The sequence below is a fragment of the Taudactylus pleione genome, unplaced genomic scaffold, assembly GCF_031769625.1.
Source record: "Taudactylus pleione unplaced genomic scaffold, aTauple2 ptg000828l, whole genome shotgun sequence".
In the NCBI taxonomy this organism is placed as follows: Eukaryota; Metazoa; Chordata; class Amphibia; order Anura; family Myobatrachidae; genus Taudactylus; species Taudactylus pleione.
The window spans coordinates 49,734-62,500 of record NW_028285230.1 but is presented as its reverse complement, the minus strand read 5'-3'; the positions used below and the strand labels follow the sequence as shown (position 1 = coordinate 62,500).

General features: G+C 42.3%; 1 protein-coding gene across 2 annotated transcripts in view; it reads right to left on the bottom strand.

Moving 5' to 3' along the window:
• Positions 1-9,486, bottom strand: part of NAE1 (NEDD8 activating enzyme E1 subunit 1) — a 46,413-nt gene extending 36,927 nt beyond the window's left edge. Inside the window, exons 1-7 of one of the 2 annotated variants that reach the window (XM_088458369.1) lie at positions 9,394-9,486; positions 7,507-7,610; positions 6,241-6,301; positions 4,695-4,725; positions 4,191-4,262; positions 897-976; positions 705-814 (exon numbers count right to left, since the gene is read on the bottom strand). In XM_088458369.1, coding sequence (XP_088314495.1) covers positions 705-814; positions 897-976; positions 4,191-4,262; positions 4,695-4,725; positions 6,241-6,301; positions 7,507-7,610; positions 9,394-9,476 — 541 coding nt within the window. In that variant the 5' untranslated portion in view covers positions 9,477-9,486. Of the gene's footprint in view, positions 1-704; positions 815-896; positions 977-4,190; positions 4,263-4,694; positions 4,726-6,240; positions 6,302-7,506; positions 7,611-9,127; positions 9,311-9,393 lie in introns of those variants that run through there. The other variant, XM_088458371.1, reaches the window with a different exon arrangement.
• Between the last annotated feature and the right edge of the window lie 3,281 nt (positions 9,487-12,767).

Below are 12,767 nucleotides of genomic sequence, written 5' to 3'. Positions count from 1 at the left end.
TTATAACTCAGAAATGTAACGATTTTTTCAACGATTGAACGATAACGACGTCGTTATAGTTAAATCGTTCAAAAAATCATTACGTGTGTATGCAAAATCGTTTAAAAAAATTGTTGGTTACTAAATTAATGAACGATTTTGTGAACGATTTTCATGAACGATTTTTTAAACATGCATACAGTAAATGGACATCGTTCATTCTGTGCAACATGAAAGATTTTCTGAACGAAAATCGTTATGTTGGTCAGAATGGACGATGAACTACAAAAACAGGAGCGCGCAAGAACGATTATCGATCACCTCCAAAAAATAAACGATTTTTTAAACGATTTAATGATAACGATGTCGTTATAGTGAAATCGTTCAAAAAAATCTTACGTGTGTACGCACCTTAAAGGTGCATACACGGAACTATTTTTGGAATGATTTAACTAGAACGGTTCAGTTTCTGAGTTATAATGATGAACGATTATCGTTCATGCGCGTTCCCGTTTGTAGTTCATTCTGACTGACCAACTGAACGATTTTCATTAAGGGAAGCTACAAAAATCGTTTGTAGTTTAAAAAATCTGACAGATAATTGACAGAAAATCGTTCATAAAATAGTTGGTAACAAAATTGTCGTGTGTTTATGCAGCTTTAGGCTTAAGCAAATTTCATCAATCCCATCTACCAAACAAAAAAACAAAAGACGAGAATCTTACCAGTATGTTCTTTTACAACAATTCTCATGTAGCCAATAAAGCCGTATGGCCGACAAATCAAGAGAGGAATATTATAGTTCCAGAGGGTTTCCGCCAAATGCAGCAAAGTGCTAAACAAACATACAGATGAGTGAGATTAGAAGTCATAACTGCGCGTCAGGCTCACAGATCTTGGCGACTGCACAGACGCACCTCTCCGGCAGCTGAGTGGCGATCACTATAGTGAACTTGCAGAAGAAAGATGGGTCGTTGTCTAGAAGCTGGTCTGGGTTCTGCAAAATGTAAATAATAAATTGGGAAGTTTTCACTTTAATGAAAAGTAGACATTACATAGGGACGGATTAAATTACCGCTATACTTACCGCGGGCTTGTGGTCTTGGACTTTAATGCCGGGAGCTATTCAATAACAAGCACTTTTCGGCGTGTGGCTGACACGCATTACCCTATAGATTGTTGGTTACGTGAATGGAGCTATGGCAAGTATTTGCAGCGGCTGCGGAAAGGGCAATAAGCCCTACTTACCGCAGATTTCTGTTTGAGCCTCAGAAGTGGGCGAACAGAAATCTGTGTTAATTGCAGCCTGTGGGCTTATCGCTGGCTGCAATCGAATATCCCTGGGCACTGCTACAAGCCCGCAGTAAGTAGCGCAGCTAATTTAATCCAGCCCATAGCTTTTAAGAGGTTATTCCGGGTGCAGACAAATTGCTAAGAAAAAAAAAAAAGTTGTGCAGAAAGAAACCTTACTTATTATACACACACACACACACACACACACACACACACACACACACACACAATAATGATAACTAGTATATAAGTAACTTTCTGCCACAATGTTCAGCTAAGCAGTCACAGACCAATCATTAGCAATCCGTTATTCTAAAAAACAATGTCTGCTCCCCACCCCCTTCCTCTCTAAATCAACCAAAATGGCTGCAGCGAAAAACAGGATTTTGGTACTTCCTGTTAAATCCATTTCTCCGATTCCACAGGGGACACTGGAGCTTCATGACAGTGGGGTATAGACTGTGGGTTGAGTAGAGCCTGGCACTTTAAAGATCTAAAAGTCTGACTGGCCCCTCCCCCTCTATGCTCCATCAGCACTAGTTTTAAGAACTGAGGGCCTGATTCGGACCCGCTCAGTCGATTGTGCCCTAGTGCGCATGCGCACGACGGAGGGAGCTCCGTCATGCGTATTCGCGAGACCCGCATAGCGGTGGCCAAGCAGTCGCTATGGGTCTCGCACCAAAGGGGGCATGCTGTCGATGGTGAGTGACAGCACGCCCCCTTTGGTGGGCGTCCCGGGGGCGTTGCTGCCCAGACGGAGGCGTTCCCATGGGAACGCCTACCGTCTGGGGCCGGCCCCACTGACATCACTAGTGATGTCAGTGGGAGTGCTTTTGGCTCTGATAGAGCCAAAAGCACTCCTGGGCTTGCGGCAACGAGACCCTACCGCAGGGTCTCGACGCAAGCCCGATGGTCTTGACCATCACGACCATCTTTTTGGTCGCTCGCATAAGCTGTGGGTGGTCACCCACAGCTATGCAAGCGGCCAGGAGGCCGCTCCAATTTTAGGTAGGAGGGCCCTGATTCAGAGCGAGCGCTCTTGTCAGAGCGTCCGGCTCTGAATCAGGCCCTGAGCCTGAGAGGAGACGGAGGACAGACAGAACAACAGAGAAGGAGAAAAGGAATAAGAGCACTCAGGCCAAACAGACCAATACACTGCATGATAAACAGTCACACTACTAGAACAGACCAATATGCAACAGAACTAAAGCAGAACAAAGGACTGGGAAGCAGGTAAGAAGCACTGGGTGGGCGTCCAGTGTCCCCTGTGGAAATCGGAGAAATGGATTTAACGGTAAGTACCAAAATCCTGTTTTCTCCTTCATCCACTAGGGGACACTGGAGCTTCATAACAGTGGGGACGTCCTAAAGCTACACTCCAGGGGAGGAGGGGGGAGGCTTGAAGAGAGCGGAACAACCTGCTACACACTGCGACCAAACTTAGAAGCAGACACAGCAAAAGTGTCAAATTCATAGAAACATACAAAACGTATGTACCGAAGACCACGTAGCTGCTCTACAAAGCTGAGAAGCCGAGACACCTGTACGTGCCGCCCAAGAGGTACCCACGGCGCACGAAGAATGCGTGGAGATGGATACAGGTGGAGGTTGAGCAGAAGCAACATAAGCCTGACGAATGGTCAGAAGAATCCACATGGCCAAAGTCTGCTAAACGCAGGCCAGCCACACCAATTGGCGTCATAAAGGACGAACTGGGCCTCTGATTTACGTAAACCTTCAGTACAGGCCACATAAATTTGAAGCACCCGTACAACATCCAGGGAGTGAGAACCCCCAGAAGAGTCCAACAAGGCTGGCAGCACAATCGGCTGATTCTGGTTAAAGGCCGAGACCACCTTAGGCAAAAAAGATCAGGTGCGCAGTTCTGCCCGATCATCGCGAAAAAATTAAGTAAGGGGAACGGCAGGACAAAGCTCCAAGTTCCGACACTCGCCTAGCCGAAGGTCAATAAAAGGATCATCTTCCTAGTTAAATATTTCAAATCCACGTCCTTCAAATGCTCAAACGTAGATGATTGAAGGATAAGATGAGGTTCAGGTCCCACGGAGCCGTGGGCGGCACAAAGGGGGGCTGAACCCTAAGCACCCCTTGAAAAAAAGGTTTGTACCTTCGAAATCAGAGCTAGGCGAAAAACTGGAAAGAGCAGAAATCTGCACTTTAAGCGATCCCAGATGTCAACCCGCGTCAAACCTCTTTTGAAGACAAAGAAGAAGACGCGGCAAATGAAAGGAAGAAATGGAAGATCCACGAACTTCAGACCAGGAGATATAGGACTTCCAAATGCGATGATAATGCGCGGGTGTCACTGCTTTCCGAGCTCTGCGCATGGTAGGAATGACCGGAACACCCTGGCGTCTTAGGATGGCGGTCTCAACGGCCACATCGTCAAACGAAGCCAACGTAAATCCGGGTATACGAACGGACCCTGCTGCAGAAGATCTGACCGCAGTGGAAGGGGCCAAGTTTCTTCTACTAGAAGGAGTAGGAGATCGGAATACCAAGCTCGACGAGGCTAATCCGGAGCCCCTAGGATGACTGTGGACGACTCGCGTTTGATCCGCTTGAGAATTAATATTAAAATATAGGGCTGGAGACTGACTCTTCTCGGACACATTCTAAAAACTGATGGGGCATAGAGGGGGAGGAGCTAGTCACACCTTTAGATCTTTAAAGTGCCAGGCAGGCTCTACTCAACCCACCGTCTATACCCCACTGTCATGAAGCTCCAGTGTCCCCTAGTGGATGAAGGAGAAATGTACATTTCCTAAAGAGTAACACATTGAATTGTTTCTTAAAACGGATAACGATAGCCTATTACTATAACATAGTGGCATAATGTATACAACAATATCTGGTATGAGACAAAAACAACAGTTTACTGATACAAATCTGCAAACCTCAGCAACAAAGTGTCCTGTGACGTCTTCATTTAACTCTTGCAAAAGCTCCATGGTGGTTTGGGCCCGACTCTGTTAATGAAACGTGACATATAAGCATTTATGTGTAAGCCACGTGCAGCAACAACATAAGCACAGGGTCTTGTAAGCGCTACAGTATACATCGTATATATAGGGCCCAAGTAAGTTTTCCACGATGGGCGCAATTGTGCCTTTCTTGGAACGACACATCGTAGCCAGCAACATCGAAACGGTTTCTGATAAAGTAAGAAGTCTGTCCCAAACCCAGATGCCCCTATATAATAACAAGGCCAAAACCAGTAGGGACATTAGAGTCAATTGACAGATCAGTGAACCTTGTGAATGACCCACAGCTACTCTATTACATTCCTTGGGGTAAAAGGAGGGCACTTGGTAAACTGACACCCCCTTTTATGATTTATTTAAAAAATATATAAGTTTATATTTATTTTAAAAAAAACAAACAAACATACTTCTACTTACCTTCCCAATGCTACTTCTCTGTAGGAAAAAGCTAAAGGGAGAGAGATTTATATTAACTCATACAACAGTAAAAAGAGCACTTAACGCTCAAAAAGTAATATGGGTACATTGCACCACAGTGTGCATCTGTTTGCTAGCTAAACCAACCTAAAGCGAAGCCAAGCAATACACTGGTCAAAAACAGTGATTTTGGTATTATTGTACGTTGTTTGTTTTGTAGAACAAAAACCATAGAAAATGTACAAAAACAAAAAAAAATATTTTGTGAGGACTTAAAATGATCATATACTGCAAAAATAAGCTAAGTGGCTCATCATCAGAGCAAGTTCTGATCAGGCTAGGCAGTAAGTAGTCGGCCAGTGATCACACAGTCCTGGGGTGCACAATTGTTTGTTACAGATTGGGGTTTAACACTTGTGGCTACTGATTCAGTTGTGCGCCAATGGTGACAAACAGCAGAAATGTAATATGCATGTTCGATACAAACATTCAACAGGTTTGTTTTATGGAGCTTCATAGGTCTACAGTACAACAGTCCCAAACAATCAACTAACACCAAGGTAGTACAAAGAAAACTACATAGGTTGCACATTGCCATGGCATGTATATTACATTCTTCTCTGCAAACATCATAAGTCTCGTAAACACACACTGCTTCCACCATGTTACTTATCAATATGACGTCAGTGCAATACTTCATGTAAGTAACAGGAGCAAAGAGATTATTTTGGAAATGCAAAGACAGTTCCATCCTATCGCATCATATCATAGTAAGGGTGCACCTATGGGATGGGTACCGGATGCTGGCACTCGGGATCTCGGCAGTCAGAATCCTGACAGGGTTATGATACCGACACCTGTTGGTAGGTATCCTAACCTAACCCCCTCTCCCTACCCTAACCCTCCTCATAACCACAGTACTTACCTTCATGATCCCGGTGGTCGGGATGCCTGCGCCGGTATTCTGACTAGTGTCAGGAATCCGGCGTCGCCAATCTGACCGCCGGACTCCCCACAGTCGGGATATTGACAGCATCCCGCACCTATAGCTTCAACACCTGCCTGTAAATTCCACCACCAGCCTGCTAGTCTCAGCCACTACAATCCACCACCGAGTCTATGCCCCCCATTTTCATATTAAGAGAGTATTACGGAAATGTATCAACCCTTCTAAAGAGTGGAGAAGTTCCCCATAGCAACCAATCAGCTTCTAGCTAGCATTTATCAAGAACATTCTATAAAGTGATAGGCACAAGCAGATTGGTAGCAATAAGCAACTTATCCACTCATTAGTAGATGTGATACATCTCCCCCCCTGTGAATCACTCTGCTGCAGGCAGATGAACCAAACTAGTCCTGTATTGTGGATCGTGGCCATACTGTAAGAAAGCATCTTCTGTTACTTTACCTTCATTTACAAGGACCCATTCTACATCTCAGTTTAAAAGGGGATTTGCTCACACACCCAAAATGTAAATAGTCTCTTTAATTTATATGAAGCGCGTATATTTTAACGCGTTTTCTTTCCTTGCGAAAGCCGACTTACTTGTTGCCGACATCCTCCCCGTTCACTAGATTACCGTCCACAATTGTGAAGTAGCCAATACCTGGAAAACAGATCATGTTTCCATTTAGGAACCTTTATTTTTTTTTTTTAAACAGCACTTAACGGAGAAGTATAGAAAACTGACACATCATGCAGCTATATGAAAGCATGTTATGATACACAGTAAAGGGAAAAAAAAGGGCAGGGGCTTTACCACTATATTGTAGAATTTAACATGGCAATTCAGGTCATTTACCACCCTTTGCAATGATATAAACAGTCTAATGGCTGAATCATCTGACGCACACAAATCAATGTTGCAGTTAGGCATGATCATTGTGTACTGTAGGCAGCGTAGTATACACAGTGGGTATAACTGTGGTAGGTGTTATGTAAGACAATGGTAGGTGAGGGCTTACAGCCTGCACCTGGCAATTCTACTGATCGATCACATTCCAAATTTATGTGCAATAGTCGCCTACACACAGAGGGGATTTCTACTGAACACCTTGTGCCACTAATCATTTCCGCGATGCTTGGCTGCGCACATGTAAGCTTCCCTCGCACCTCTATGGATCGTGAAGACACTCAAGAGAAGTCCTTATACATCAGTGATATCATAATTGTCTTAAATGCTAGGTACAGTCTCACGAAAATTAGTTCAGTCCACAAGACTTGCTGCCTGCATGGTGCACATAAATGTCGGACACGCAAACACGTGGCACAAGTACACTCTATAGGGGCAATTCAATTAGCGACGATGGACGCCAGGTGCCAGCGTTCTGACCATTTCTCCCGCACCATGCAAGCACCAACCTCGCAGGGTTAATGGTCATGACAACGATGTGCAGAGAAATCTGTGATGCTGCTGTGCCATAATTATTGTGATGATATCTGAGAACCCATCTATGAGGCAACACAGTTGAGAACTTCTTCCCCCTGTTCGTACCCCGATCGTGCTCCAATTGAAATGACAGCAGCATAGTCTGGTACAAGTGACGCATGCGCTATTCCTGAGACTTGGTAAAGACATAAGATAATGGCTTTCAGGAGCAGCGATTAGACGGACATAAGAAAAGTTTTCAGCCATGAGAAACATTTATGGAATCATAGTAGCATTTATGAAAAATTGATAATTGCATGGAAAGTAATTATATTTACAACAGAACATGGTCTTCAAAATGTACCCATGGCGCCTGTTTTTGTATATACATTTTAGAGATTGTTGTTGTCAATCAGCATTAATGAGACCAAGTTTGTACTCACCAGGCAGCACTAGGTTCTTCAGGATCTCTGTGCCAGTGGCCGTGGCATTTATTAGGCAAACGTGAGCAGATTCCAGGGCTTCCTGACCATGGTCACCCCATAACCTGCATTGCAAATAACCAAGTTCATCATGGGTAACCTTGCCAGTGTGCTGGATAAGAGTTATAGGATGTACATTTGGCACGGGGCCTTCTTTGCATATAGGAGCATATACCAGGTATTTAACAAAAAATTAGCTGGTAAAACTAAAAAAATATGAAATGCAACAAACACAAAGTATTGAACTTATTGTGCAAAACTGGAACTAAAGCAGAGAAATCAGACACTTGCTTAGCTTGCACTAGATCAGAGCGGTCTGGTTTCTGTGGCTCAGGGCACAGTTTTTATTTAGATGCCAAATTAGCCCTCAATGTACAAAGTTACAGTTTGTGTGATTAAATGGCTGCAATATGTTCTCAAAAAAGGTGTACGAAAAAAATAACCTCTATACACCAATATGCTGAGCCGTCTGTGCTCAAGCATAAATATCCTTAAAACCTGGACTGCATTGGCGGCATTTGGGGAACTCTGCACTGTAGTGTGTGGATAGGAGCATATTATATATAATGTGTATATTGGGTCATGTCATACACTATATAGTGAATAAGGTATACAATACACTGTAGTGTGTGGATAGGAGCATATTATATATAATGTGTATATTGGGTCATGTGATACACTATATAGTGAATAAGGTATACAATACACTGTAGTGTGCGGATAGGAGCATATTATATATAATGTGTATATTGGGTCATGTGATACACTATATAGTGAATAAGGTATACAATACACTGTAGTGTGTGGATAGGAGCATATTATATATAATGTGTATATTGGGTCATGTGATACACTATATAGTGAATAAGGTATACAATACACTGTAGTGTGCGGATAGGAGCATATTATATATAATGTGTATATTGGGTCATGAGATACACTATATAGTGAATAAGGTATACAATACACTGTAGTGTGTGGATAGGAGCATATTATATATAATGTGTATATTGGGTCATGTGATACACTATATAGTGAATAAGGTATACAATACACTGTAGTGTGCAGATAGAAGCATATTATATAATGTGTATTTTGGGTCATGAGATACATATCAGGGGTCTTCAACCTTTGGCCCTCCAGCTGCTGTAGGTTGAAGAGCCATGCACTATATAGTGAATAAGGTATACAATACACTGTAGTAGGGTGTGGAAAGGAGCATATTACATAATGTGCATATAGGATACAATCCATGCAAGTTATGGCCAGGAACATGAGGGGTGGATGATGTATGGTATGAATAGAAGCATGCAATGACATGTAAGGTACAATAATACACTGTAAATAGAAATATGCAATGTGGTACATACAAGGTATGGGGTAAGCAAGACACTTTAAGGTTAATTGAAATAATATAGTGCTACTATAAACAAGGGACTTTGTATAAAGTACAGAGGGTTACAGAACACTACACTACATTATATATAGGTTTATATGCAGTGGGAAGCACAGAGGCGCCATATCCCCTGCACTGGCCACACAAGAGTCAGAATTGTACATTGCAGGGTACAAGCTGCTGTACCTGAGCTGTCTGTCATATTTCTGCTCCTTCACCAGCAGCACAGCTCCCTGCGCCATCATTCTCACCCGGAAGTAGTAACCAGCAGCACCGTCCACTCTCCGCCAGCAGATGGCGCACGGCCCCAGTGCTGATCACATGCTGCACACCATCTATTCTAGCTCAGTTCTGTGGGCTTGTGTGTGAGAAATGGTTTGTATCTATGTAGTAGTGTTTTTATATAAGATACCATCAGCTACTTGTGTTCATGCTCTGATTGTTCTACTCACTTTTTCTTGTGCAATTTCCCATATACTAATGTTAAGGCAGTCTCCTTGTATTTGTAGCTGTGTGGAACTACAACTCCCAACATTCACTGCCATCCTACAGCCTAATTCAGTGGTTCTCAAACTGGGTCCTCAGGACCACACACAGGTCACACAGCAGGAGCACAGGTGTAATCATTACTCACTGACACATTTTAAAACACCCACAGGTGGAGCTAATTATATCACTTGTGATTCTATGAGGAGACCTGGAAAACATGCACTGTTTGGGGTCCTGAGGACCGAGTTCGAGAATCTGTCCCTAAATTAATACTGAGGGGTCAACTGAATTGCATGCGATGTTGGCAAGGCCTGCGATCTAATGCACACATACATTATGCTGTAGCCCTGAGACGGTGTATTGTTTATTTTTTGCTCCCTTATGGGTCCGCAAACAAAAATGCGTGGCTTAGATGAAATCGGGGGGGGGGGGGGGCGTCATTGGGGGCGATTTGGTGTGCCACTGCTGCCGTTTCTATGCTTTTGCAGCAGGACATGGCGGGCATCATCCGCAATTAAATAAACCCCTAATGTTGTAAGATCATGTACATTCTACTGAAAAAAGAGGGGGAAATAATCAGATTATTTTGATTTTACAACACAATATTGCAAAGGCAATGGACTGTTATAAGTATTTCGAACAATTATTATTTATAAAATATATATACATTTTAAGGTACTTAAAAGGTATCTAAACATTTTTACATTTAAACTATTTAAAATGTGAATTTTTCTATAGATATAGTTTGTATGCTGAGATGTTCTTATTACATTTGGTAACTATTTCTCTACTCCTGTCTATCAGTATTTTATCATGACAGAACGGTAAATATATTGTCTGTCAATTTCTGTTTTTATTGACTGGCAATCCAGCAGTAACCCTTTCGAGGGCACATCTCTACAGTCCCTCGAACATAACCCCATCCATCCTATACAAATTCCTCTGCTCCTGGACTTCCTTCTTAATTGAAAAAATAGAAAGCGGTATGGTGCACAATTACAATCCAGTAGTGATGTCAGTGGGAGTGATTTTGGCTCTGATAGAGCCAAAATCACTCCTGGCCTTGCGGTTGAGAAACCCGACCACAGGGTTTCTCTCGCAAGTCCGATGGTCAAGACCATCGCGACCATCTTGTTGGACGCTCGTATATGCTGTGGGTGGTGACCCACAGCTATACGAGCGTCCAGGAGGACGCTCCATTTTAATGGAGGTGGGCCCTGATTCAGAGCGAGCGCTCTCAGGTCGAGACCCGAATATTTTCGGCAGCAGCTGCATCCCCGGACGAGTATACCCGACTCATCCCACCGGCTGAACTTATCTAGCGGCGGCTTCTGCACAGACGGCGCATCAACCTGGGATTGCATATGGTTACACGGCCGCAGACAGATAAGCCGCTCACATTACACGCTACTGGATTTCTCTCACCAGTTATTGCTTGAGGAACAAGTGAGCCGTTAGATACAGGTACTATACATCACGGCTCAAATAATATATGTGATAATTAGCTGACTTGGAGAAACCACATAACAGCATATCATTTGAAGAAAATATACCCATTGGGGTCATAACTTAGTGGAAATTCTCCTCGATATCACTATTATTGTGTATATACCATTTTATGGAATACATTTGCTACTTTTCAAAGTGTTTTTATATTTACATTTTATAAGATACAGTGTATTGATATTTGTGCACATGCTTCAATGTTTCATTTATTATAATTGATATTAAATTGCATATTGTCTCTACTAGCGCTACAGTATTTTTTCTTCCTTAATTGTTGATTGCAGATATTATATATATATTATATGTTTGTACGTACTCCCTGTGTATGCAAGGTGTCAGCTGGACCAAATAAGAGCATTGCGTATGCACCTGGTAACAGTACATATATGTGTACAGGGTCTCAGTGACTGACGTACTTCTGTTGTGAACAAGTAGTCATATGTACAAAGAGTGCTATAAAGAACATGTGTATACACTGAAGTGCATATAATTAATTATGACTTTTATTCATTAAAAGAGGAAAATGTAAATAAACAAACATATATACATAAGCTGTCACGTATTCCTATAGGCTCTACCAATGACCCTCAGGTCTGCATATTTCATGTGCAATAATTAAAGTGCATAGCATAAAGTGCAAATTACCATAAATAGTGATATATACAATGGTTTAGATAAATAAAGGCCAATTTAAAAAGAAATTGATATCATAAACACAGCATAATTAATAGGAAGCGTAGAGGATGTTTCTAAACAATCTAAAAGACTCCTAAAAAATCAAAACAGGTTTTTAAAAACACATTAATTCATAAGGTGCTTATCTCAATGGTTCATTAAGGCAAGAGGCAGCTTTCCAACGCGTTTCGTCCTTCTTGGACTTCAAGTCACTTCTGATGCGTATGTGTACACAGTTGCGGACAGTTGTAATGGCACCATTGGGCGCCTCAGTGTAATTGCCGGCGGCTGTCCCCTTAGCATGTTGTCGCAAATCCTCAGCTGATAAAAAATCGCAGCAATAGCGTACAACTCTGAAATGAGCAAAAATGCATATTCATGTATTATAACAGCAAGACCACATAGGTTCTGCATTTTCCCCTCGAGTTAAAGATCTTTTAAGCATGCATCTGACACATTCCTTAACTCATCTCCTAAAAAAAAATCATTATATACTTTTCAGCATCTCTCTGGAGGGAAACAAGTATGCCAGCCACACACACACACATATATATACAGTCAGGTGCATAAATATTGGGACATTGACAGAATTTTCATATTTTGGCCTCTATTCACCACCACAATGGTTTTGAAATGAAACAAACAAGATGTGCTTTAACTGCAGACTTTCAGATTTAATTTGAGGGTAATTACATATAAATCAGGTGAAAGTTGTAGGAATTACAACGGTTTCTATATGTGCCTCCCACTTTTTAAGGGGCCAAAAGTAATGGGACAAACTAAACAATCCTAAATCTAACTTTCACTTTTTAATACTTTGTTGCAAATCCTTTGCAGGCAATTACAGCCTGAAGTCTGGAATGCATAGACATCACCAGACACTGGGTTTCATCCCTGGTGATGCTCTGCCAGGCCTCTACTGCAAATGTCTTCAGTTCCTGCTTGTTCTTGAGGCATTTTCCCTTCAGTTTTGTCTTCATCAAGTGAAATGCATGCTCAATCGGATTCAGGTCAGGGGATTGACTTGGCCATTGCATAACATTCCACTTTTTAGCCTTAAAAAACTCTTTGGTTGCTTTTGCAGTATGCTTCGAGTCATTGTCCATCTGCACAGTGAAGCGCCGTCCAATGAGTTCTGAAGCATTTGACTGAATAT